Source organism: Rhipicephalus microplus, chromosome 3 (assembly GCF_043290135.1).
Source record: "Rhipicephalus microplus isolate Deutch F79 chromosome 3, USDA_Rmic, whole genome shotgun sequence".
NCBI classification, from domain to species: Eukaryota; Metazoa; Arthropoda; class Arachnida; order Ixodida; family Ixodidae; genus Rhipicephalus; species Rhipicephalus microplus.
In genome coordinates, this window is record NC_134702.1 from 128,020,507 (window position 1) to 128,047,828 (window position 27,322).

Sequence of the window (27,322 nt, forward strand, 5' to 3'; positions counted from 1 at the left end):
TTGTCAATGACTTTCTTAGAAGGGCCAGGTCGTTTCTGCTAAATTCAGCACCGTGCGTGTTGCTAAGTGATTTGAACTGCGTTTTTGAATCGATTCCAGATGTTCGAGATCCTAGTCAAGCACGAAGCACCTTCCATTCGAAAGAGCTACAGAAAATATGTAGAGAGTCGAAGCTTGTCGATGCATGGACAACGCTTCACGGGAATACCTTTAAAGCTGCGCGCGTTCAGGGTATGTCTCAGAGCAGGATTGACGGAGTCTATATTCTTAACGGGCTCGCTGCAAGTTGAGAGACATGCGATGTTATTTCTTTAGCGCCTGGGCAACGCAAGCTCAGCGACTACAAGCCAGTGCTGTTCATCTTGAAGGCCCAGCTAGAAAGACATTGCTACAAGTTGTGGCAAATGGATTTATCAATCCTAAATGATGAAGTTTCGGCATCTGTAATACGCATTCATATTTATGCGTCTCTGGAAGACACGCCGCAAATAGCGCACACAGCATGGGAGCACTTGAAGGCCAGATGGCGTATGATTGCGCACGAGGCAGGGAAAAGGTGCCATTCACGTCTAACATCACAAATGAATAAAACATTGAGGCGTATTCAAGTCGTCGAGCGCGCAGGTAATCTAACCGGCGCAATGCAAGAGTACATTAGCCAAAAAAAAGCTAAATATGACCTCTTGCTGAGGGCAAGTTCCGGGGCTTTTACACGCGCAGAGGATTTGCACCTGCCTGCGAATGATTTAGGCAACTTGGCATACGCACAGCGAGCAGGGGTGAGCAAACACCAGCCCAGTACTATCAGCGAAGCACGAGCGGAGTGTGGGAGAATCGTCACAGATGTCAAATAAATCAATGAGGTCTTTCGGGCACATTTTGAAAGGCTCTCCTCTGGAGACCATCGCTCAAAAGACAACAACCAGCATCACAGAATAGCAGACTTTTATGAAGGCTTGCCCACACTCTGTCCTGAGGCACCTGATATGATCTGCGCTGAGGCGACAAAAGATGTTTTGCAATTTCTGAGGAAAATGAAGGCTACCACTCTTACAGGTCGAGACGGAATACTGACGGGGTTTTATATAAGTTTCTTCGAAGTCATAGGCGAGGCACTTACTGACATGATCAACGGGTTCATTGTTGATGGGAAAAAACTAAAGTCTTTCGGTAAGGGCCTTGCTGTCTCGCTGCCAAAAGAGGGCAAGGATCCTGATGATCCACGTTCATGGGGGCCGATTACCCTCCTTAACACGGACTACAAACTTGTAGCTGCGATGCTTGGCCTGAGGCTAAAGCCTTTTTTGCCCGATATAGTGTCACCCGCGCAAACGTGTGCAGTGCCGGGTAGGTCGATTTTCCAAACACTTACTCTGATAAGAGATTTGTTCTACTATGCCAACGTTGAAAACGTTACCGGGGCTGTCGTCTCGTTAGATCAAGCTAAGGCCTTCGACAGGGTCGAACATGACTACTAATACTGCGTACTTAGGATGTTTGGTTTGCCTGAGCAGTACGTCGGCTGTATAAAGCTTCTATACATCTACATGACTAGACGACTCCTCATAAATGGTGTGGAGACAACAAGCTGGCCAGTAAAACGTGTTCGCCAGGAATGCCCAAACAGACCGGTGCTCTTTGTTCTTTCCATAGATCTTCTTCTTAGGAAAGTGTTAATGTGCCGTAATAATCCGGGCTTTCTAATGACAAGTCTGGGGTCAGTTAACATCAAAGCTTATGCTGATGACATCTTTGTGTTCGTGTAAAATCAAGCCAGTTTATCAATCCCCAGGCTTTCTCGGAGCTGTTTGAACAGTATGCTAGTTTATCGGGTACTTTCCTGAATGCGGAGAAAGTCAAAGCCCTTCGTTTCGGTGGCTTTCACGGCTCTTTGCCGGGAGATATTTAATACGTGGTTGCCGTAAATGTTCTCGGGGTATACTTTCAAGACAGGGAGGTGGCCCAAAGAAATTGGGAGGATGCCGTACATAGAGCCACGCAAGTCTTAACGTGTTTCACCGACTTTAATTTATCACTTGACGCCAAAGTGACGGTGGTGAAAACCAAAGCATGCATTCGCATATGCTTTTTATAACGAACACATTACACTAAAACCCAAACTTTTTGTGAGCCACCTTGCGTCAATAATTGGAGCCTTTCTATGAGACGGGAAGACACCAAAAGTTCCGCAAAAGTTCCTGAAGCTTTAAAAAGTTGTGGAGGACTCAGTCTGCCAGATGTTGCGACATTCAAAAAGGCACTTGCAGCTAAAACAGTTCAAAAGTTGTTTCAGTACAATGTTTACTCTTGTCATGGTATATTGCTATTATGGACCGGAACTCTTGGAGCCGCATTCGCGTCGCAAAGGTATCGGGAGCCTCAAGCAAAATACCCACATGCCTTTTATAAAACAGCAGAGGGTCTCAAGCGTTCGGTTGATGGTGACGCCACCGAAGAATACTTTGCAAAGCTTGCACCCGCACGCATTAGCGAAATAATATTCTGTTGCTCTATTACTGACGAGTAAACACAGAGATGGATGCCCAGCAAGTGAAATTGCGGAGAAACCACGTACCGGAAATAGCTCGAGAATTTGATTAGCTGTGGCAGTGAGACGCGTTGCCCACTCGTCAGAGACTATCAAAGTGGGGCGTCGTTCACAATGAACACTGCCCCAACTACGGGAAAAGAGAAACCATCCACCACACGATGTTTGAATGCGTAGCGCCCAAAGGCGTGTGACACGTCATGCGTCGTTATTTCGGAATGTCGATTCCTTCGGGCACACAGCGCAGAAGGGGCTTATTTGAACAACTCACACAGTTCGTCACAAGGTTCGTCTTTTGGCGTTGCCGCTGTATGGCCGAAGCATGGTAACGATCCCAACGAGCTCCATACCCAGCGTTACAGAAGATTAGAAAGATCATGGTTCAGTATTTTACCGAACAGATTGAAATGCAGGGTGAAGAAGCCTTAATCACAAGGGGCCATGTACGTTCTTTAGGGGCGAAGCTCCTTATAGCGGCAACCGTTTGTCCCTCGTAGCCGTTGTAGTATGTAACAAGTATAACATTTTGGCCTTCAAGGTGGTGCCGGTGAGTGATTTCTTCTTTGCGTCGATGAACAATAGTGCTCAATGTACAGACCAATGGCTGCTAATGGGGAATGAGAGACCGGAGCATTCGGCTTTTAGTTAACGCGCATGCTGCGATCTCCATTAGCAGCCTTTAGCATGTGCATTGAGCACTATCTGACAAGAAAGGGTTGCTACGTTATACTCGCTGGTTGTAACCTCCTTAGTTTGAGAAAGGTTTAGCGAGCGTTCAGCTGCAGTGCAATGAATACAATGAGCTAGTATATACCATAAATGAAACCGAGGTGTTTATATGTGGGAAGTAGATAAGAAGCGCAAGCCGTAAGAAAGTTAAAGTCGAATTCTCCTGTCTCTCATTTCCCATTAGCAGCCATTGGCATGTACAATGAGCACTATCTGACACGAAAAGGTTGTTACATTATACTCGCTGGGCGTAACCTCCTTGGTTTTAGAAAGGTTTAGCGAGCGTTGGCCCGCAGTGCCATACAGTGAACTAGTATATACCATGAACTCGAGGTGGTTAAAGGTGGGAAGTAGACCCAAAGCGCAAGCCGTAAGAAAATGTGCGTGTGCCACCTCCTGTTTATACCTTGAAATGTCCGCTGGATGGCGGTGCTTCTATATGGGGAGTATATGATGAAAAGATGCGAGATGGTGGTACTTGGAGTGTTGAATAGATGGACGAACGGACACACAGACAGATGCATGGATGGACGCTCGAACGGACGCAGGGGTGGATGCATGGATGAACGCAGGGACGGACGCACGAACAGACGCACGCACGGACAGGCTGATGGACGCATGGACGATCACACAGACGGACGCATGGACGAACGGAAGCAAGAACGAATGGACGGGTGAATGTTTAGCCCCAGTCTCCATCATTCACTCCGTAGATATGCTGCCATTTTTTTTGTAAAGCTCGGATTGCGAACATTGAATTTCCTTTACTGCCGTTTAACTGGGGGAAAAATCGCTTCTTTCCGCACGTAATATGTGAATCTGTTCAAACAATTGCTCTTCGCGTTTATTTGTCTCTTTGTTTTCTTGAGTGATTTGTGATCTGTGAGAATCTTGAAATGCTGAGTGTTACATTATGTGTATGTTCTGTTGTTTGTACACGCCACTGAATTGATTTTGTTTCGCCAGACAGTTACTTGAAACGTTGTCACCAGTTTGCAATAAACTTACCTGTCTTAACCACTGAACCATGATATTTCATCATGCCCCTAGTAAGATGACGGTAGCAGCCGTCATGTTGCCAAAGGCACGCCGTCACTTCTCGGCATTGATTTTCACTCCAGGAAAATTTTTAACCTCCTTGCATTAACCAAACAACCATAATGTGATGATAATGCACTGTTTTCGAAATGTTGAAGTAATAACGTGGTAATGATGTTTTGCGAAAGTTGTGTTGACACCATGGACACTCAAATTTCGCGTTCTAATAGCATCGAAGGCTTCGCTTTGATCTATTGCTGACTCGGTCATACTGTCAGCCCCGACGTCGCTAAGCAGGCCGAGAAAGTGTTGAACACTTCGCTTTAAGAGATGTAAATAGGTAAGTGTCATTTCACTTTACCTATGCCGATTTACGAGAGTGATATAAATCGCTGACAAAAAAGCTTCATGTCATATTATGAAGCCCCACTTTGAATGCAATTCAGATTTAATGAGAGCACTGAACTAAATAATTATGGTGATGGAAGAACAACACTGCCATACAGAGATACGTTTCCAGTGGGTATTGATCATAGTTTCCAAGGTCTGAATCATTATGGAAATAACTCGTAGCGATTGACGTATGCATGGCCGTTGTTCGACCATCAGTTCATAAATCGCCTCTAGGTACTTAAATGACCAGTTAGCACAATATGTAGCTCACCTAGAGATAAGCAATATTATTGCGACTGATGCTTCTGTGTCAAAAGAAAAGGCTGGGGTTGGCAACTTCTCTCCTTCTATGAACTGGTCCTTTTCGATTCGACTCCCAGATTATATATTCATCGCAGAATTATTGGCTGTTGCTCTTGCCCCACGCAAATTACCTTCAAGCGAATCATTAGCAGTTATCATTACAGATTCGTTGTCAGTTTGTAAAGCACTTTCTGCGGCAGCAAAGGCAGAGCTGATGCATACGTTTCGGCATTTAGTTCCCAGAAACGTAAAAAAAACTGCATTTGCTATGGGTACCAGGCTACCATGGATTATATTGGAACCAAATGGCGGACTCTTTAGCAGCAGTATCCCTGAGTGGGCCCGCTAACCCAGTTTTGCCAGATATGGCTTACGTGACAGCGCTAAGGTACCGAAAGGCTTTTCTGCAATGGTGAATAGGTGAATGTGTAAATATAAAGATGTGGAGCATTTGAGGTATTGCTGGAATGAACAGTGGTGTGTATCTCGCCAGTTAGAGGTCACTTATGTCATATTGCACTCTGCAGTTCCACAACTAAATTATTACATTAGCAAAGCTCGATTCAAGGTGTCACCGCTGTGCATTTTTGCAATGAAATTGAAACAATTGAACATTTCTTTTCTATTCTGTCATCGTTACTCTTATCAGCGAAAACGATTTTAGTAGCTGCATTGCAAAAGCTAGGAATACAAGTAAATCTACCAGTACGTTTATCACTTGGCGGCACTTCATTTGGTTACTGCCACAGGGGTACATGCTCCACTGTGTTTGATTACATGAACGCAACTAAATGATAACCGTGCTAGTGGGCCCTAACCTTTTCAGATCTTTAGTTTATAATTCGTAGCGTAGTCTGTCAAAAACAAGAGATGGCTTGACCGCTTGCTCAGCAAACATTTTTGTTTATTGGTATTATTATCTCTAAACGAATTTTTCAGATTGGCTTTTTTTTCAGTTTAGTTTCATTTAAGTATCCTGCCGCCCGGTTCTTGGCGCATCCCTCTCTGTGGGTGAGCGCCATTTATCTCAGGTCATCAGCATCAGCATCGCCTCATTTTTGCGCACACGCGATCATCGCCTCTTTTTCCTGGAAAGTGCCTGGACACTACGCCATATCATGGTGACGTGACTGCTCTCATTGCTTATTCCTAGTCCTTATTCTTCACGAGCACTCATTGGAGATGTATATGATTGATACAGGAGGTTTAGCCTTCGAAAACTACCATATGAATATGAGAGACCCCGTAATGAAAGGCTTCGTAAATTTCGGCTAGCTGTGGTTCTTTACACCTTACCCAATTTTGAGCCCATTGACCTACAGCACTTTAGACTCCTTTAAAAATGCAACTGCCGCAACCGGGATTGAATCCTGCGACCTGCAGATCAGCAGCCAATTGCCTTAGCCACCATGCCACCGCGGCAAGGCACAAGGATTTATCTTTTTGACAGTTTATCCTTCAAACCACTCATTCATTATGACAGGTCGTGGAGGACCACTTCAAATGAATTATGACAATTTTTATCGAATGTTAGTATTTAAAAGGTATAGTTGAGTAACAGTGGGTTCCCGAGAAGGCAACAGCATCGCAGAAGGTAACCACAAAGAGGCCTTGCAAACACGCGAATTTTGAAGCTTTGATTATACTATGAATTTCTGTAACTTTCGGTTTTTTATGGTAGTAGAAAACAGCGTGTGCCTGTAGCCCTGAATAAACAGTCGTATAGCAGTATTGTGAGAGCTGTTTCTCATGCTAAAAAATTCAATCGGCATGACTTTCTTCGGAGAAAAGTGGGCAAAGTTTTAAATTAACGAGGAACGCTAGGCTGCCGTTCTGGTGAAGCGTAGGATGATTTTCATGCTGATGTTTCGTTGAATTTTGTGTCAACACGTTTGTCAATATTTATTATGAAACGACGTTATAGAATATAATACGCTTTATAGGAATTTGCATAACTAGATATGTGCACCCTATTGACATGTATGAATAATCATATGGACTTAAGGAAAACTTACAGATACCGTTTAGATAACATCTTTCCAAAGTCAGGTGGAAGCGACGTTGTTCTACGACGACTTGCATTATTGAGTGTTTGCCAGCTCTCAGGCAGTTCTCTTTGTAGAAACGATGAGCCTTGGCCAGATGAACTGCACTATTTACTTTAACCTATAAATGAATGTTCTTTTATTGAGTTACAAGGAACGCACACTACGAGAGCGGTAATATTTAGGTGATTTCTGTATTTTATTTATTTGTCTTTTATTTACGATGTATCAGATCTAGCTTTCGCTCAACACACTTCAATTACCACTGCTCGTATCTTCCGCCTCCGGTTCAAACGACTTATTGCTGTCTAAATCATTCTAAACATGTCTTCGCGGGGTGCCCCATGAAACATTATGTGGGCCCTCAGTACTCTATGTCACAGGTGTTAACATGTGCTATCTTCAGTAGCGCTAAGCGTGAGGCATCGCGTTCACACAGATCCGCTCGTGAAATACCAGGTTGTTACGCGTGACTCGAATAATAATTAACGTTCATCAAGAAGTTCTCTACATCATCAGAGACCACTGAATAGGGAAATATTTCGCAAGTTTCGCTTCGCTTAATTATCTCAATAGGGGACGGACGCAAACTCTACTGTATCACGTCTTTTGGACCGCACAAGACCTAGCAAGATTGGCACTGCCCATGGAAACTTTTTACGTGCAATGTCAATGTTGTAAGATATTGTGCGTTCTAAAGTTTTTTTTTGTTCTAAATGTAGCGACCAATAAACTTCCTTGTTGCGGAGCGAATTCACTTTGAGAAGTTAAAGTTCACTTTGGTTACAGCATCACAGCTAGAATAAAAGTGGTGCATGATGATATACATCCCTAATAAGCAATCTAAGGACACAGTGTGCCAACCTCAAGGATTGTCGTTAAAAGGTCTGTCAGAGGCACAGGCGCGTCATGTTACTGAAACTACCCAATCATGATGATTTTGACTGCGGCAGTTATGGGTCGAATAAGTAAAAACGCCAGAAAAGGCTGAAAGATGTCGAATTGATCCTAACACTGTAACTGTCAACAAACCAAAATATGAAGTAATATTTAAGCCCTGATTTATGTCTCGTTCATGGGACATAGAAATGAATATTGAATTTTGGGGGCAAATCAACTAGTCTGGTACTAGACCGAAACCATCCTATGTGCCACTGGAAGACACCTCGTATACGAGACATTGAGCGAAAAGAAAATGCAGGTGGTTGCATTGCCTTAGGATTCACGCATCGACCACCGTCATATCGTTGACTTTCATAAAATTCATAAGGGGTTAGGCAGTTCGTGATTGGGAATAACCAGGTTAACTGCTCTCGGACAGGACCAATAATTAAAATACCAACTTTCAAGCATTTTCATAGAGTAATTGTAGCCAAAGTAAAATATCGAAATCCTTGGAGCCATGGTAGGAGCCATTTTCACACACAATTCTAAAGTGAAATTTCGGCTTCCCTTTTTCTTCTGCATTCATGACGGTGACAATCACATTTAGTTTTCATCACACAATTTACCTATCCATAATGACTGGTTGTTTCAGTGTCTCTTGAAAACCGTTCAGTGAATGATTCAAACAAAAGGTTGAAACCACGAATGGCCAACGTAGTCTCTGACTTCGTCTGTGAGCATTCGTGGAAATATGCTCAGCTCATTCTCGCTGCGTTTTTAAATGCGAAGCATATCTTGGCGAACTTCGGTGACTTTGAACGTATCTATCTATCTATCTATCTATCTATCTATCTATCTATCTATCTATCTATCTATCTATCTATCTATCTATCTATCTATCTATCTATCAATCTATCTATCTATCTAGCCGCCTACAACTTTTATCTCTCCTGGCCGTTTCTATATTTGTAGTAATACCAAACTTGGTATGGCATAACATCACTCTATGAAGAACATATTTGACTAAGTGATAACATGAAAATCATGGCGTGGTTGTCATGAATGTCATTACTTACGTTTTATGGTCCTGCAGCTCTTGCGGCAGTTTCGTTCACATGACATGTTGCAAAACTGGTGTGGTATGGCCTGATTGCAAGGCGAACACAAGCGACAGACCCTAACATAAAAATCATGACATGCGTGTCATGTACAACATGACTACTTGCCACGCGTATGAAGCGCTCGCGGCCGTTTCGCTTGTTTCAGGTATGCCAAATTTGGTATTACGTGGCTCCAATGAATGACGAAGGCACGTGACTGGTGCAAATATGATAATCATGAAATGCCTGTCATGTGAGCACATGACTACATGCCACAGTAGAGGCGCCAATACATTTCGACGTGATGCAGTGTGCGCGCTCGCCCGCGTTCTTTTCGTCGCGTCAGGCCGGCGTTGCCACGCCAGGAGCCGGTCCTGCCATAAACTCGCAGGCGCGTACCGCGCTGCGCTGCTTCAACGCATGCGCGTTTAAGCGTGTCCGGCGTCCCTCCGCTGCGAAAAGACGGAGACACAGTGTTGTCTGGGTCATGCATCGGCGCAAAACGCAGAATGTCGTAATTCGCGCACCGGTTGCCGTCAGGCGCGCCGATGGTTGCTGGTCGCGCCTGGCGTCAGACTAAAGAGAGCTCGTGTTTGCTAACGTAGCGTCGCCGTGCCCAGCGTGCGCGCGCGTCAACGCTACATTGGAGTATATTGGGCCCTTCATGATGCGCTCGTGGCCATTTTCTTAGCTCCACATATACAAAAATTCATGTTATTTGACATCAATGAGTGACGAAATATATGACTTGTGGAACCATGATAATCCTAACACGCGTGTCATGTTAGAACATGACAACTTACCACGGTCGTAGCATGCTCGTGGCCGTTTCGATAGCTCCACTTATACAAAATTTTGTATCATGTGACATGAATAGATGACGAAGGTAAACGACACATGCAAACATAATAATCATGACACGAATGTCATGTACGGCATCATCTACTTTAACTTCGTAACGTTGTGCTGATTTTAAAGTGACATATCAACAATTCTCATTCGTGCTTCGCATACCATCGATTCCTTCTCTACGTGGGATTTGCCATTTGGTTTTGTTTGTTTGTTCACGTACAGGTGCATCAAAGCTGCTGTAATGTTACTAACTGTTACACTGCTACTTTTTTACCACTGACGCTGAAACTGCAGGAGTCCGAGGAACACCCGCTATACAATAGCTGGCAGGCCCAGGATGATTCTGAAGAGCAACATAAACCCAATTGGATGACTTCGTGGATGGTGGCCGTGCTCGCTTTGGGATTAACACTATTGTGCAGCGTTATCGCATTCGCCTTTGTACAGACCGCACCATCGTTCCGCAACAAAGCGACAACGGTAAGAACTGTGAGAGCGTGCACTATGTCGAATGCTACCGTAATTATGAGCACGTGCAGTTTTCCGCTTTCATTTCCCGATGTTCTTACACGGACATATACAGAGTAACTACATGCCGGAAAGAAAGAAGTGAAATTTAAGGTTTCTTGCTTCTTTGTTGGATGAAATGTTTATTATAACTAGCAGACCACCATGGCAAGAAAAAAAAACGGCTATTGTTATGTGTCGTGATAATGAGGCAAATGTCACGAAATATTTTGACCAAAAGGTGAACTGCCGTCAGAAAAGACAAAATCTGCAACCTTCAAAGTAAACGTGCAATGCTCGAGGAATTGACCTACTGGCATCTATCGGTGTATTTAAAGCCATTCGTGCATTTAAACTGCAACAAGGACGGTAAACGTAGATCACTACTTTTCAATGCTTGTTTGCGTTACTCAGCAAAAGATCAGTTTATGAGCTGGGAGCTGACCGCTGGCCAATGAAGCTCCCGTAATGACAGGGGTAGGCTATACGACCCCGAAAACACCGTTTGTGAATATGAGTGACACCATAGTGGAGAGCTTTGGAAATTTCGGCCTTCGGCAATGTTTTACGTTTTTTTAACAGGAACCTACACCATAGTATACAGACCTCAAGCATTTTTTACTTTATCGAAAATACGGCCGCCGCGACCGCGATCCCACAACCTGCGGGTCAGCAGTCGAATACGAGAACCAGCAACGCGCTCATTCACAGCGAGGGTCTCATTCTTGCGTCGCTGACCCTGTTGAAATAGAACTTGTATTTTGAACATGGATTAGTTGATGATTTCATTCTCTCAGCTTGTAAAATATGTAAATAGAAAAAAATTCGCTGCTCTCTCCAGAAAATCTGGGTGAAGCGTGTGAGTGTGAGCATCACCACTGTTTGTATTCGTGTTTCCATAGCAATAAAGCATTTCGTTGAAAAGTTGTGCAGGTGCTGTGTCGGTCCTTTTTGTTCTTGTGTTACTCGCCACAACGTATCGTTTGATGCCTAGCAACAACGCCAGTTTGATCTCTGTCGTGATCTGCAGGCGGACACCAGGGCTCCTCACCATCTCGTAAAAAGTGCGTCATCAAGGATAACAACAACATATAAGCGGACTCCTCTACTTACAGCCAACGCCTCAGCAAATCCTTTGTTAATGGCCGACGTTCCAGTCAGAGCGGAATGTCAAACGCCGTACTGCCATATGCTGTCAGGCGGGTTACGGATAAAGCTCGACTACAACGTGAACCCATGTACCGACTTCTATAAGTTCGTCTGCAATAGCTTCAGTGGCAAGGACGAGTTCGTCCACGTAAGTGCGTATGCCGGTCATAAAAACTGTAGATAGCACCACCTTGGTTCCACTAGTTTCTAAGATATTTTCTATAAGTAGTAAAGAAAGCCCTAACCGTTAAAATGTTTCATTGTCCTTGGAAATAATTGGCAATCGATCATTCATGTGATCATTCAAACACCACGAACCTAAAGACAAATAGTGTGAACAAGCTTATTAGCTCAATACGTTAACAGAAAGACCTCACTTCGCACCTCGCTTTCTTATGCGCATCATGTTGGCATCATAAGCAGGAAACATTCAAAATGAGAGTTCTCAAAAAAGAACAGCGCTTTTTCACTAGTAAGTTGGTGATTGACCTATAAAACTGATTATTCCAGTTGGAATCGCAGTGTGTGAGAGAGTTCAACTGTGGCGTTAGAGTAAAAAACCGACAGTGAAAAAAAGCAGCCATACTTAGTGTTAATAATGAAACTTTATAATTAAACGTTTCAAGAAAGCCTACTTTACAAAATAACCCCCATTTACTGAAACCTGTTTTGAGTGACCAATGACAAAAACTGATTTTTTAAATTTTGCCACTTTCGAAGTGTTCTTAAAATTTATTTACCTACTAAATGCGAATATATCTGTCTATGTCTATCTTTATTTCTTTATATTTTTTTCTATCTACTTATCACTTATGCATGGAGGCCCTTTTGGGGATCGTATAGGTGACAATTGACAAACACCGATTTACGGATGGGAGGGCATGAGCGTATGGTGAAGATTATGAACAGGTGAATATTATTATGAATATGGTGACATGCTTATCCCGTATATCAAGAAACTGTTTACTTGAGTCAACTGTAGCACATACCTGTACACAACACCCCAAGGAATTCGGTTATGAGACAAATGTTATTGGCATATCCTATCAACTTAAAAGTGGCGGCAACAGACTCTTCAAGAATAATGACACCATCGCATTATGAAAATTTTGTCGAGAAAATGGGGAACACGCGTCGGCGACGTTGTCGGTGCGGATAAAATCAAAGGGATAAACAGGTATAAATTGCATGGTAAGAACTGCAATCAATCTCAGGTATCTTGCGTGGCAGTCAACTGTTTTACCACAGAGCTGCGCAAATGATTCAAGCTGCTCACGAAATAGACCCTATGAAGTATTGTATCACGACAACGTCGACTCTAGTTCCAGTCTTCATTGTTGGCTTATTTATTTATGTAATAAACGATACCAAATCCCACCCATGAATCGCCGAACAATGATAGACTATTACTCGACCCGGAGGAAAACTGTTAAAAAAGTACTTCGTATGCTATGCACTTTTCACCGTAGCATGCTTTCTCAGAATCAGAATCAGAAATAATTTTGTTTTCCAACGAAATTATTGGGGGTCCTTCAGGCGAAAAGCTGCGTAGTACAACTTGAATGTGCCTGAATGCGATTCTTTCATGCTTTGTCCTGTTACATCGTCTACTGATAGCTGCAGCCTATGACGGTTCACGAAGTGGAACTTTCGCATAATGGGACAAACATCTGTATGTTTCATCCAAGAGTAAACTCTTTCTTTTTACCATCTTCTGTATTCAAATAGTAAGTTATCGGTTTTATCGATGTAAATACAGCGGGGTTGAATTGTCATTGACTCAGGCTTTGCACTCACTCGTGAGAATATTCTTATAATCCAGTTACAAATACCTGTGGTGTTTGAATAAAACACTGCATTTGTCTTCTTCACAGATCAAGGAAAGCCTTCGAAGAACCACCCTGGAAGATCTGCAGAATACGGTAGTACCACCTTACAACCAAAATGCTTGGGAAAAGGCAGCTGCGATGTACCAAGCCTGCGTATCTTTCGCATCGTCATACATGCCTGAGGTAACCGTTCATTGTGACTTTTATTAGAGGAGCTATAACATTTTCTACAGCCAGAAATATGTGAGGCGTGTATACAAACACGCTGTCAGTACAGTGATTTTGAAAACGGCGTTTATTCGTAGAGACTATAAAATACCCTACTAGTATCGCTTTTTTTCTATCTTGCATTGTAGCTAGTGCAAGATAGGGCAAATTCAAGTAAGTAGAATTAGTACCTAACAAATCGGCTTAGTAAAAGACCACCAATACACCTTCTTCCGGGTGCCATCACACATGAGCCGTTCTCTTAGCATGGAAGTCTCGAAACGTAGTGTTAGGCCTCTACACGTCTTTTGATCTCTATTGATATTGTTCTGGCGATTCTAGCTGCCCCCGAAAACTCTGCAAAGCTCCTTGGCCTTACGAAAATGAAAAAGGTGATTAGAACATGCAGGTACACACAATTCCTCTCTGAGGGGATAAGCGTGTTGCGTGAAGCTTATCGACATCTCGTCCATCTGATGCGCCACTCACTTATATATCGTGAAATCAGGAGACTTTTCTTGAGAACTTCCTATTACATTCGACAGGTATATGTATAAGCCCGTGATATCCTTTACATCAGGTCTGAATTGTGGTCACATTATGGTCACATTGTGGTTGCATGGTGCGCAGTGTTCAAGTCATTGAAATGGAAGAATGATCCAGCCTCTCTGGAGTTTGACGCTTCATAAAACAAGTGCGACCACTTCCGAACTACATTAAAGTAGCCATATTGAAAGGGCGGGGCAATATCTCTACAATATGGTCACAGTCTCTAGTGCGGATGCAGCCGGCCTGCACCACGGGGATTGGTGCACGAAATTCGTTATTGAACCGAACACTGAACTTGAACGGCTTACTTTCTGTGCACAAGCATTATATTCGAAGAGGAGATCGCCATTGCAGTGGTCGCCACAGTTACAAGGCTCCTGGTAACTATCACGGATCCTAAGGGTGCGTGTCGCAACGTTGAGCAATGGTATATTGCATGCCATGTTTTAGGATCCTCCACGCTTGCTAGTAAACATCGTATCTAATTCGTCGTATGGTAATGTGGGCTTCAAGTCAGTGGCGTCTGCAGGACAACGAGACAGCCAGATTTTCCGCCCGTACTCTTACTCACCGTGCATCACCGTATTCGTGTTAAGCTCGAAAACCTGCCCGGAAATGTGGAGGAGCACTGGCTTTTTCGCCTCTTCAGCAGTACTGTACTGCGCCTGGTAGTACCGATGCATGTAAGGCCGGCCTCATTGGCTACGGGTCCGCACTGTGCTGAAAAATTGACTGACATCAATCACATCGTATATGAATGCCCGTGCAGTTTTCTTATTTGCCCTACTCCACTCAATAGAATTTGAAAGCTACCCTGCACGACTCCTCCGACCTGCAATCCCAAGAGGCTTTGAAAGTGGGCCACCGCAGGAGCTATATGTATCTCGGGCTAGAGTTCCTTCATAGTGGTTATAAAGGGTGGGTCTTTACGACTCGCCCCATCGAAAATAATTCACGTAGCTGAACAAACGTTTTTTTGAGCACCATCGAACTAACGAAAGAGACCAAATAACATAACAAAGCAAAAAGATATGATGAAACACATAGCGCTCCTGCTAGCTTGATTTCGCCTCACGCTAGGGTGAAATTCATCATTCCTTCCCTGAAATGGACCTACTGACAATTTTTGCCAATTAGGTTCGCACGCAATTTCATTTTCTGCAGAATTGAGAATTTTATTGTCAACAGTGCTCGAGGTTTATACGGTCTTGTTACCACATACATCTATCTGTTAATCTGCGCTGTTACACTTGCTTACGTTTGGTGCAGATGAGGTTGTTCGCTGTCATTTATTTTCTTTTTACCAAAGATGTGGTTTTTTACGTTTTTTGTGCTCGAAGAAGAAACTATTAGCATTAAGACAAATATCCACTTTCCTGCTGCTTGTCAGAGCTTCTACCACACGTACATTGCGAAAATATGCATTCACAGCGTGAACATTCGGAGAAGCTTTACAATGAACACAAGAATCTCTCGTATATTACTGCCATCTCACGCAGCGTGTAAATACCATAATACAGAATCTAATTAAAATAAGGGCATATTAGACAAATAGATTAATTCAAAAATGTGTCAGTTGATACCTTAAAATCATTATTCGCAACATTTTGTTTTAAGTAACATGATACACTTCGCCGTATTATACGTCGATGTGGTTCATTGTACCAAACTTTCCACTTTTTTTTATTTACAAAAAAAGAACCTCACAATTTTCTTCATGTCTAGTGTCTGAAATTTGTTTTGTATTCTCTGCTGGCCATGTGTGAGAAAATGGGTAATTGTGGATGAAATTCACTAGAACAGTCTCTTAGGGGTGCTAATACTATGCTCACACCTCAGACAGGTGAGCTGAGGAGGTGGATGATCTCGATGAACTTGGACCTCTACAACTACACGACATTGTCGAAAGTCCACTCAGTCGAGATGATGGTTCGAGGCTCTCTTGACCTCGGACTGCATGTTATGCTGTACATATCGTTCGCGCAGAGGACCTTCATAGGGGACAGGCGACACATGCAGGTGAGTGCAAGAATGGTAACTTAACGTGAAGCAGTTGTAACGAGACAAAATCAGAATGCGTGTGCTCTTATGAGCAACGCTGGAACTATACTTGTAGACATATGTGCTAGTATTCCTGAAAATCAAATTTTTGTAGCTACGCATATGAGACATTGCTTCGTGTGTCTACTTTACCTAGTATATAGCAATAATGACAATCCTAGATTGGAATACCAGCCTTCCAGGCTACTTTTTGTAAAGGATAATTCAAGCTAGAGGAAGAAGATTCAGAATCGATGCTGAAGTTTTGTCAAATAGCCTCTATAAAGTTGTATAGAACAACCAGCAAAATTTTACAACTATGCGAACATGCAAGTCTGCGGCCATTCATAACCTTTTTAAGGGATGTACTACTGGCAATGTCTTGTTGTTGTGGCTACTTAGTAACGCTTGAGTAATTATTCCGGGAAGAAGAGAATGCTATTGTGAAGGCTGAGCACTCGTGGTGCGTATGAGTGTTTAGAAACTTCAAAAGAAAAATGATTCACTTGCTCCGCTCACTGCGGAGCAAGTGAATCATTTTTGTGCCGCGAATCATACTTGTGCCGTTTAACCAAGGATTATATTATAACGAAGTCCATAAATGTGACCAGGCTGGCGTAAGAAAATCGTACAACGCTTGACACCTTCAGCATTAATGAAGGTTAGCAGGGCCCTTTGAGAAATTTTGAATTATTGTGGAGAGCCGTTGCTGATCCTGTGTCCGAAGGACCAGTTGGGGTTATTTGATGCCAGATATTCACTGGCATTTAAATTTGCGTCTTTGTTAGTGTTATCACTGATTACATGGAAATGTTTTTCTGATGTTTCTCCTAGGCAACATTATGCAATGTTCGCCGCAGCTGGCATACATCTATGACGTAGATTTACTGCTACGTACAGAAGAAGTCTTGCTCTACGCTATTACGTAATGTCTTGCGTTGGTCTTTCGTTGCACAGTAATACTTACAGAGGTCTCAGTGACGCGTTAAAATTTATATTTATATCTTATCTTGTCGATATTCCACAATCTTATTCAAGTCCAGGACTACCGGTCCATTTTTGAGAACAGAAGACAATAATTACGAATTTTACAATACTGATAACCGTGCAGTAGTTGTTATACTAAGTGAAGAATGAAATTTAAATAAAAGGAATGTTATTTTAGCGCACAGTGCTTTTCCCGGTAGGGGGACTAAAATTGTTCTTAAGAATCTGCGTCTAGACAGCGCTGACCTTGCAAGATGTCCTTTACTTCATTTTTTGACGAATCCCCTTCAAAAGTTGCGAAAAACCTTTTCAAGTAATAATTAGGCAACATTGCCTTCAAAGCTATTAAAGAATGAAGATATGTTGATAACATGCTTGGAAAGCCGTCAACTATGGGTGAACAAAGCTCTTGTTACCAGTACAAAAACTACCTGGGAGAGTCCTAACAGTAAGACTGGTTAATGTTGACAAGGAGATAGTACAAAAAGCAACACATAATCCATTTAGCTCTAGTAATGTACGCGATGTTAGTCTTAACTCGAAATAGAGGGAACGACAGATATTATTACTTCAAGTGTGACTGTGAGGTAACAGAGAACGAAGTGGGTCATGGACAAGTTGTCTAACGTTGATGTATTTTTTTTAATTTCAACCCTTTTAACACTCGTTTTCTAGCATGTTCTACTAGACCACGCCAGAGAACGATTGTTAGAAGCATCAAAATTAAGGAGATTTCACGCCAAGAAATTATTTAGTATAAATGCATGGATCACTACTACATACCAGTATTACACGATGGCTGAATAATAGCTGCTACTAAGAGCTTGTAGTTTAGAAGTAAGTGCAATGGCAACACTGCTAAATGCGTTCAGAAGGTGGAAAATTCTTTGAAAAAAAAAAACTAAAAATTAGCGAAATCACAGAGATGCCTAAATCAACTTTTTATATAAAATTGTCTTAACTGTTTGAGCCAGTGAAGAATATGACTACAGAATATACACAACTGGAATTCTCATAAACGAGGAATGAAAGCAATCTGTTGGCTGCAGAATTGGTTGCACCAAAAATTTTGGCAGTATCCCAATTCTCATAGAAATGTAGTTTCCATGGTAATCTGAACGGTTCAGGTAATTTCTAGTGCGACGCTTTAGTATCACAGACACAAATATCCATAAGGCCGAAGAGCCTCAATGGTTACCGCGATTTCGGCTGTGAAAAATGGCACTAGAATGGTTGCTTTACTACTTCCATGTATGTATGTATGTATGTAAGTATGTATGTATGTATGTATGTATGTATGTATGTATGTATGTATGTATGTATGTATGTATGTATGTATGTATGTATGTATGTATGTATGTATGTATGTATGTATGTATGTATGTATGTATGTATGTATGTATGTATGTATGTATGTATGTATGTATGTAGGTATGTATGTATGTATGTATGTATGTATGTGGCTAGCATCTTCTCCATATTATTATTCTGCTACCCCACGCCAGTTCGGAATGTCTTCTGTGCACTCTGATTCGCTATTGTTTATTTTCTGGCTTTCAGAACAAGGTTTACTGTGTACGCAGCATTTAATTGTGCGCCATTTGTTACTTCAGACACTGATAGCATCAATCGCGATCCCTTTTTGTCTACTGGGCAACGCGTAAAACTTACAGCACTCTAAATAGAAGTCAGACTAACACCGACAGGAGTAATATTTTACTTTATGATTACCGCTTGAAACATTGAGATTCTAATCATTGCTGATTTGCTTGCGTTCTCCTCCGTCAGTTGCGGCGATTGCATTTGCAAAGCAAGTGTACCTATGCTCACGTCATTTTTGTTGTTAGCATCGCTGACGTTATTGTTATCATGTTCACTGGTAGATGGGCTTCAGCAAAGAACAAGACGAGTGGCTGCTAAAGAGAGACGATAAAGGATTCCTGCAGAACATCGGCGACTACTCATTACTCTTCCTTATGTATGGTGTAAGAAGAGGGGATGACTCCGACCTCGCTGCGATGATGGTCAGATACGAACGAAAACGTGAGATAAATTGTCTATTTCTTTTAGTTCTACTAAACTCGATAAATACACAATGCTCTCTTCATGAAGCTACTGTATCACTAATGAGTTTTTTTTTTTCATTCAAGGTGGAACACTTGTATTGCATATGTTTTAGACGTTATCATGGTAACACACAGCTGCTTAAGCATGAAAACGATAAAAAATTTTGTCCAACTTTACAAACTAGGCACTGTTAGTTAGCACAATTAAAAATAAAAAAAATTGTGCTAAATTGACATTCCATAGAGTACCAAATTTTAGGTAATTTTGATATGTTTCCGCCTTATTGCCAGACCAAATCATTAGTGTCTGTATTTGGTGGTATCAGAAGTACTTGTGTAGCAGTTATGAATTTTTTAAAGCACCATCCATTTTTGCTATTCAGGTAGGAAATTGATCATTGATTATGTAGTAAACAGCAACGACTACTGCTGCACCCACATGTGCACAGCCTCGCGCAAAGGAGCATGAGCTGCATACCGTACTTGCACCCCCACGATTCTTCTCGCTATCATTTCGATGACAAAAACGTTTTTTTAGGTTACAATTATGATAATCTTCTACAGAGGGCAATCATCATTCTAGGTAATATTCAAGAATTCGTCCTGTGCCGTTTAGTTCCAAAAACAAAAGAATTAATGAAGACGCCAACTAGACGCCAATGAATGCTTCAAACTTCACGACGTCAATTATTTTTGAATATGGCGGCAAAGTACTTTAAGTGCAAAATCAATTCTTATCGAACGCAAGCAACTTTAAGCGTATCTATCTATCTATCTATCTATCTATCTATCTATCTATCTATCTATCTATCTATCTATCTATCTATCTATCTATCTATCTATCTATCTATCTATCTATCTGTCTGTCTGTCTGTCTATCTATCTATCTATCTATCTATCTATCTATCTATCTATCTATCTATCTATCTATCTATCTATCTATCTATCTATCTATCTATCTATCCATCTATTCCTCCATCCCCGACCTTCTATTCTCGTGCCATTTCACTTTGCGTTGATACCTACAAACACCGGTATTGCACAACTTGGCCGTATTGCAATCACGAATATCAAAGCCACAAACTAAAGCTCAGGATATACTTGGAATGCTTTATACTGCACTGCCATTGTGCTCTCTCGGCCGTTTTGTTAGCTTGCTATATGCGACATCGCTGTGTCAGGACGTGAGTATAAGACAAACTTAAGTAAAACTGTTAGTGAAACTTGTGACATGCTCATCAAGTATACATCGCGATTCATATAGTAAAAGAGAGGACCGAATATGCATGAAACTTACGAGAACGTACGTTAAATTAGCATAGTACATACCAAAATTCACAAGCTTGCATGCATGCATGAGAAACATGCGAGACTGAAATGTCTACGCCATAAATGGTTCGATTTGTTTCATAGCCAAGCAATGCGTCTTACGCAGCTCCTCAATGACTTCTACGTCGTATATTGTTTTGTCACAGTGCACAGAATCTCTGAAAATATTTTTTGTTGTCAACATGTAAAGTAGGTGCGGTACGTATTGAGCATGCACATAACAACATTTCAATGCACGTATACAACAGAACCAATGACGATGATACTTTAGGGGCGACGCTCCTTCGTTCGTTCCCTCGTAAGTATAGTACTAGTAGCCATTTCTCTATAGTCATAAGAATTGCTCATTAGATTGCGTGTGTATATGTCCCTGGAAATAATATCGCTAGATGGCATTAGTGATTTCCGTATAGCTGACAAATAAAGCTGATAGATGGCGCTGTTATAAAAAATTCACAAAATATCAACGGAGTGAATTAGGATGAGTGGGACGAAACTTCTGTCCGTCCGTCTGTCTGTCACACTGTATGTCACACAGACAGACAAACAGACAGACAGACAGACAGACAGACAGACAGACCGACAGACAGACAGACAGACAGACAGACAGACAGACAGACAGGCAGGCAGGCAGGCAGGCAGGCAGGCAGGCAGGCAGGCAGGCAAGCAAACAGGCGAGCGGGCGGACGGGCAGGCAGCCAGCCAGCCAACCAGCCAGGCAGCCAGGCAGCCAAGCAGCCAGACAGACAGAAAGTCGGGCAGCCAGCCAGCCAGCCAGCCAGCCAGCCAGCCAGCCAGCCAGCCAGCCAGCCAGCCAGGCAGACAGACAGACAGACAGACAGACAGACAGAGGCTTCGCCCCACTCATTATTATTTACTCCGTAGATATGCTGTGATTTTCATTACTATTTCATAGATTTCAACCAACTAGGTTGATTTTTATATTATTGTATTTCAATCATTCTGCAGTTTTGGATGTCGTAAGAAGAGTACGTTCCAAACCTGACAATCCACGGTACATGTTCATCCATGAGCTCGGAAATAGGACAGATCCATACGTTTTTTCAGGTGGGCATGGTTTTTACTCAAGTTAATCTGCACATTGCACAGGTTCAATGCAGGTAATAATGAATGCTCAACAAAAGTTAGTGAATATAAAATGAAGGTTGGTAGGCATTGTATCAGCGGTCAGTAGAGCGTTTCAGTCTGCACGATATTCGAAAAAGCATAGCGTATAACTAAATAACGCGGGCGGAAACTGGCGCTTGGACAGGCGCTACCGGCTGTCGAGGGTTAGGAAAAAATAGCAAACGCATAATGTACACCCTTCATGATTTGAGAAGTAGCCATCGTCGCACAATAAGCCTACGAAGTTGGTGTTTTGTGTGTTTCTCTGAAAAACAACACCAAACCGGAACAAAAACTTTTGTAAAAATTAGCACATGAATCTATCTAAATAATAGCACTAGCTGAAAGCTTAAGAGCTACAGAGTGCACAACGATCACTTCATATATCCAAGGTGGCTGATAACTGAGTCTGGCTGGCTCTTCAGCCAAGAATAAGTTCTCGAAGATTGCGTAACTTTGGCTATGCTGCACGGAACTTGATAAATACTACAAGGTGGAGCAGTAATTTTTTGACGCAAGCATGAATATCTGCAGGTTTTGACGGTCTCAAAACTGACAAATAGAGAATGTGGGTACACCTATTTAAACTGAATTTACTTAGAACGCTTCTTAAAATATTTTCTAGGCAATATAAATGGAAGAATGGGAATATAGTTTGGCATCGCGCTGACAGGAGATTTTTTGACAAATGAGATAGGCAGCTGTTCCGTAGGGCCGGTCTACCACACATAGCCAAGTATGTGACTGTAAGGTATGCGCGGTTAACAAAAGAAGCCAGTGCAGTGCTATTCAAAGTTTACTCACTCTCTGTATTATTTTGTTTTTGACCAGATGATTGGGTGTCCTTTTTTTACAAGTACACAAACGGCACCTATAGGCACATCGACTTGGTTCAGCACCAACCTCATACCACCGCAATATTATTGGCCCTGTTCAAGAGTCAGTATGTGGGCATAAAAGGTTTGCGATACTTGGTCGCCTGGAGCATCTATCGACAGCTGGCCGAATTCACTGAGCCATATTTATTTCGAGGGGAAAGAACTGCCAGTGACGCTTGCTACACCCATGTAGAGACACCGATGCACTTGGTGATCATCTCGAAGTACTTTAATGACGGTGCGTATACTTTTCCGAAACTAATGTGATGTTTAAATTGCTTATCTATTCAAGACATGATAAATGTTTTATTCTTTGGCCGCAGTCACCTTTGCATTTGTCCGTGGTCTAACGAAAATTCTTGAAAGCTCTGAGGCATACTGTACAGTTCCTCGTATTTATTATGAGAAAAATCCTTGTGACATCACAATTTGCATCAGGAACTATATTGTCACGACGTCAAAACAGAGATGTTGTCGCAGAGATTGAGACACCAGAAGCAGGTTGACCTTTTTAATTAGAACGCGCAAGCGAGTTCTTTTTCGTCCATTTCGTAGTCCTTCGTGGCACATGCACAACTGCCATCGTCTTTCTTGAGCAAGCCCTTGACATTTGCCTCCCTCCGGAAGTGGTCGTACGAAAACGGCAACCGGGAGCTAATTAACTCTATAAATACGGTTTCATATGCACGACGTGCACGACTTTGGGCAAATGCTTTTGGCGCTTAGAACTACAATTAGTGTCGAGAACAACTTCGTAGTTCACGTCGTTCAAGCGTCACGTGACGCTGTATGGACCAAAGTACCGTCTTAGCAGTTTTTCAGACAGTCCACGTCGACGTATCGGAATCCAGACCCACACTTTGTCGCCTGGTGTGTAGCTAATAAACTGGTGTCGGATGTCGTAGCGTTGTGCATCTTGATGCTGCTGATGAAAGATGCGCACGCGCGCGAGCTGTCTAGCTTCTTTGGCAGGCTGAGTGAATTCTTCGGCGTCTACATGGATGTCGTCACACTCATGCGGCAACATGGCGTCCAATGCTGTCGTGACTTCGCGACCATAGATTAGACTGAACGGTGTCATCCCAGTGGTTTCTTGTCGAGCGGTGTTATAAGCGAAGGCCACGTACGGAAATCAATATCTGATCCCAGTTGTTATGTTCCGTGTCAACGTACATGCTCATCGTGTCTGTGAGGGTCCTATTGAGGCGCTCCGTCAGTCCGTTTGTCTGCGGATGGTATGCAGTTGTTCTCCGGTGAGCTGTACCGCTGAGTCTGAGAACCGACTCCAAAGGCTCTGCGGTAAAGGCAGGTCGTCTGCCTGTGATCACTGTTGTCGGAGCACCATGCCGAAGGACGATGTTTTCGATGAAGAATTGAGCGGCTTCTGCTGCTGTGCCGCGCTGCATTGCTTTAGTCTCCGCATAACGAGACAGGTAATCAGTGACCACAATAATCCATCTGTTTCCTGTTGTGGAAGTTGGAAAGGGACCCAGGAAATCCATTTCAAACTCGGTGAACGGCTTTTCTGGCGCTTCGACTGGATATAAAAGACCGGCTGGCTTGCTGGGAGGCGCTTTGCGTGTTTGGCAGTCGGTGCAAGTTCGCACGTGATAATTAACAGCAGCAGGTCACTTTTACCATTAGTACTTGCATCGTAGTCGGCACAATGTTCGGGTGTAGCCTAGATGACCAGAAGTTGCTTCATCATAGCACGCTTCTATAATTTCATTTCGAAGAGAGGCAGGCACGACGAGCTAGTGCGGGTTACCGATTGGCGAGAAGTTTTTCTTATAGAGAACACCGTTTCGCAAGCAAAAAGATAGTCTTCTAGCAAATAACCGCGGCACGTCTTTACGTCGTCCTTCTTAATATTGAATGAGTGGTAACAGCTCAGGGTCACTGCGCTGCTCTCGTGCAATAGTGGCCGTGTTGACAACTCCCAAGAATGCCACGTCGATGTTTTCGTCATCAGGAGCGACAGTTTCCACTGGCGACCGTGAGAGACAGTCGGCATCAGTGTGCCTCTTCCCATATTTATAGACGATGGTCATGTCAAACTCTTGAAGCCTTAGGCTCCAGCGCGCCAAACGACCACATGGATCTTTAAGGTTGGTGAGGCAGCACAAAGAGGGATGGTCGCTAACAACCTTGAAGGAGCGGCCGTAAAGATACGGACGAAATTTGATGACTGCCCACACCACGGCGAGACACTCCTTCTCCGTGGTCGAGTAGTTCTTTTCTGTGTGAGAGAGAGTTCTGTTGGCGTAGGCTATCACTCTTTCACAGCCGTCTTGCCACTGCACAAGAACGGCACCTAGACCTACATTGCTGGCGTCATCGTGAAGTACTGTAGGGGCGTCCTGGTAGAAGTGCGCCAGGACTCGAGGTGTTTGCAGGCGTCGTCGTAGTTCATTGAATGCCATTTGCTCCTGTTCACCCCAAAAGAAGGGGACATCATCACGTGTAAGTCGTGTCAATGGCGCCGCAATAGACGAAAAGTCCTCGATAAATCGCCGGTAATAAGCACACAACCCTAAGAAGCGTCTCACCTCCTTTTTGTCATGGGGTGCAGGAAATTGCGCTACGGCGTCTATTCTGGCCGGGTCAGGTCGAACACCCTCGTCACTGACGACGTGGCCTAGGAAGCTAAGTTCGTTGAAACCAAAAGGACATTTTTTTCTGGTTTTAAAGTCAGGCCGACCGAGCGTATGGCTGGGAGTACGGTGAATATATAAATAAATAGACGGCTGAGATGTTCCTCTAATGATGCTGAGAACACAATAACATCATCCAGATAGACCAAGTATGTTTGCCACTTCAGGCCCGATAGTAGGGTGTACTTGAGACGCTGAAAAGTGGCTGGCGTCGAGCACAACCCAAAAGGAAGCACCTTAAATTCGTAAAGGCCATCAGGCGTCAGAAAGGCCATTTTTTCACGATCTTTCGCGACGACTTCTATCTGCCAGTAGCCGCTGCGGAGGTCCATTGAAGAAAAGTAGCGCGCATGACGCAGCCGATCGAGGGAATCGTCTATGCGGGGCAGTGGATAGACGTCTTTCTTCGTGACTTGGTTCAACTTGCAATAATCAATACAGAAACGCGACCTGCCGTCTTTCTTCTTGACCAAAACCACGGGGGACGCCCAAGGACTTTTGGAAGGTTGTATGACGTCATCCACGAGCATCGTCTGTACTTGCTTCTGAATCTCCTCGCGTTCTTTCGGAGCCACACGGTAGGAGTTTTGCCGAATTGGTCGCGTGTTGTCTTCAGTAATGATGCGGTGCTTGGTCAATGGTGTCCGCTGGACCTTTGACGTACGTGAAAAGCAGTCTTCGAATTGGTGTATAAGTCCAAGCAGGCGCTTCCTATCCGAGGGCCGTAGCGTGAAGCAGATTTCCACCGACAAAGTTGTCGAGGCAGGGACTGTCGCGTCGTCTGGTTGCAAAGCACAGCAATCGCCGGTTTGGTCTATACCGTCGAAGTAGGCAATTGCGGTACCCTTCTGGATTTGACGGCGCTCGTTGCTGAAGTTTGTGAGGAGCGATTCTGCCTGTCCACCAGTAAGCGTTAGGATGCCTCTCGCGATGGAAATGCCTTGCGTGAGCAAAAAAGCGACTATGTGCTCCACTATCACATCTTTATAGGAAGGGCACCCACTGGACACAGACACAAGGCAGCATGATCTTGGTGGGAGCGTCACATCGTCGGCTATTCGCAAACGGCCGCGTAGTTCGTCGCTGCTGTCGTCGACATACGGATGTGCGCAAAACGTCACCATAAGTTGAGGGATGTTGATAACAGCGCCATGATCTTGAAGAAAATCCATGCCCAAAATTAGCTCTTTACAGCAGTCTGGCAACAGGACGAAAGTGGCCACGAAGCTAGAATCCCGAATGCGAAGTCGAGTGGTGCATTTACCCGCGGGAGTCATCAGCTGACCACCAGCACTCCTTATGTGTGGCCCTGTCCACCGTGTCTTGACCTTTCTAAGGCGGTCGGCGAGTTCTTGTCGCATGATTGAAAAGTCGGCGCCAGTGTCGACCAGTGCAGTAACGTAATGTCCGTCAATTAAAACGCCAAGATCAGCACGTACAACTTCACCGGCATTAGTATTAGTCGTCGTATTCATCGTCGTATTCGTCGTGGTTGTCGTCGTATCTTTTTGCGATGATAGGGGGAACTTTTCGGTGTTTCGACAATTGGCAACTTTGCCCCCGGAGGTCGCAGCAGTTGGTTTCCCCGGCGCGGGCTAGGCGAACGGCCTCTGGTGGCGTCCGCGTAGCTCTGAGGGAAGTCACTGTGATGTGCAGGAGATGGAGATCGCCAGCGACGCGGTGTAGTTGGTTGGCCAGTCGACAGTTGATCGGCATCGTGGGCACGACGGTCTTCAGAGCGGAAAGAAGCGGGACGAGAAAAGTTCCTGAACCCGGAATCGCTATGAGGGCAATAGCGGGCAATGTGACCTGACTCTCCGTAGCGGAAGCAAATAGGTCGACGGTCAGCCATGCGCCACAAGTCAGTTCGGCGAACTTGTGGTCGTCTCATGGAATCCCGTTGCCACCAAGCTACGGCAGTGGGTCGTGGCTGGAAGGGTGTCGCCACAAATGACGGTGGAGGACGACGGACCGCATCAGCGTAGGTCGCTGGATGTAGCTCAAGATTTGGCGCGGGTGGTGTAACGGCTTGCCTCAACTCCTGGCGGACGATTTCGACAACAGATGCGACGGCCGGTTGGGTAGGAGAGACGAAGAGGGCCCGAA

General features: G+C 43.7%; 1 protein-coding gene across 1 annotated transcript in view; it reads left to right on the forward strand.

Annotated features, from left to right (window-relative positions):
* Window positions 1-27,322, forward strand: part of LOC142803917 (neprilysin-21-like) — a 130,499-nt gene that overhangs the window by 40,100 nt on the left and 63,077 nt on the right. The window contains exons 3-9 of the mRNA XM_075890210.1: window positions 10,188-10,373; window positions 11,431-11,697; window positions 13,424-13,561; window positions 15,974-16,153; window positions 19,045-19,204; window positions 21,526-21,624; window positions 22,516-22,800. Of these exons, the coding sequence (XP_075746325.1) occupies window positions 10,188-10,373; window positions 11,431-11,697; window positions 13,424-13,561; window positions 15,974-16,153; window positions 19,045-19,204; window positions 21,526-21,624; window positions 22,516-22,800 (1,315 nt within the window). The remainder of the gene's footprint in view (window positions 1-10,187; window positions 10,374-11,430; window positions 11,698-13,423; window positions 13,562-15,973; window positions 16,154-19,044; window positions 19,205-21,525; window positions 21,625-22,515; window positions 22,801-27,322) is intronic.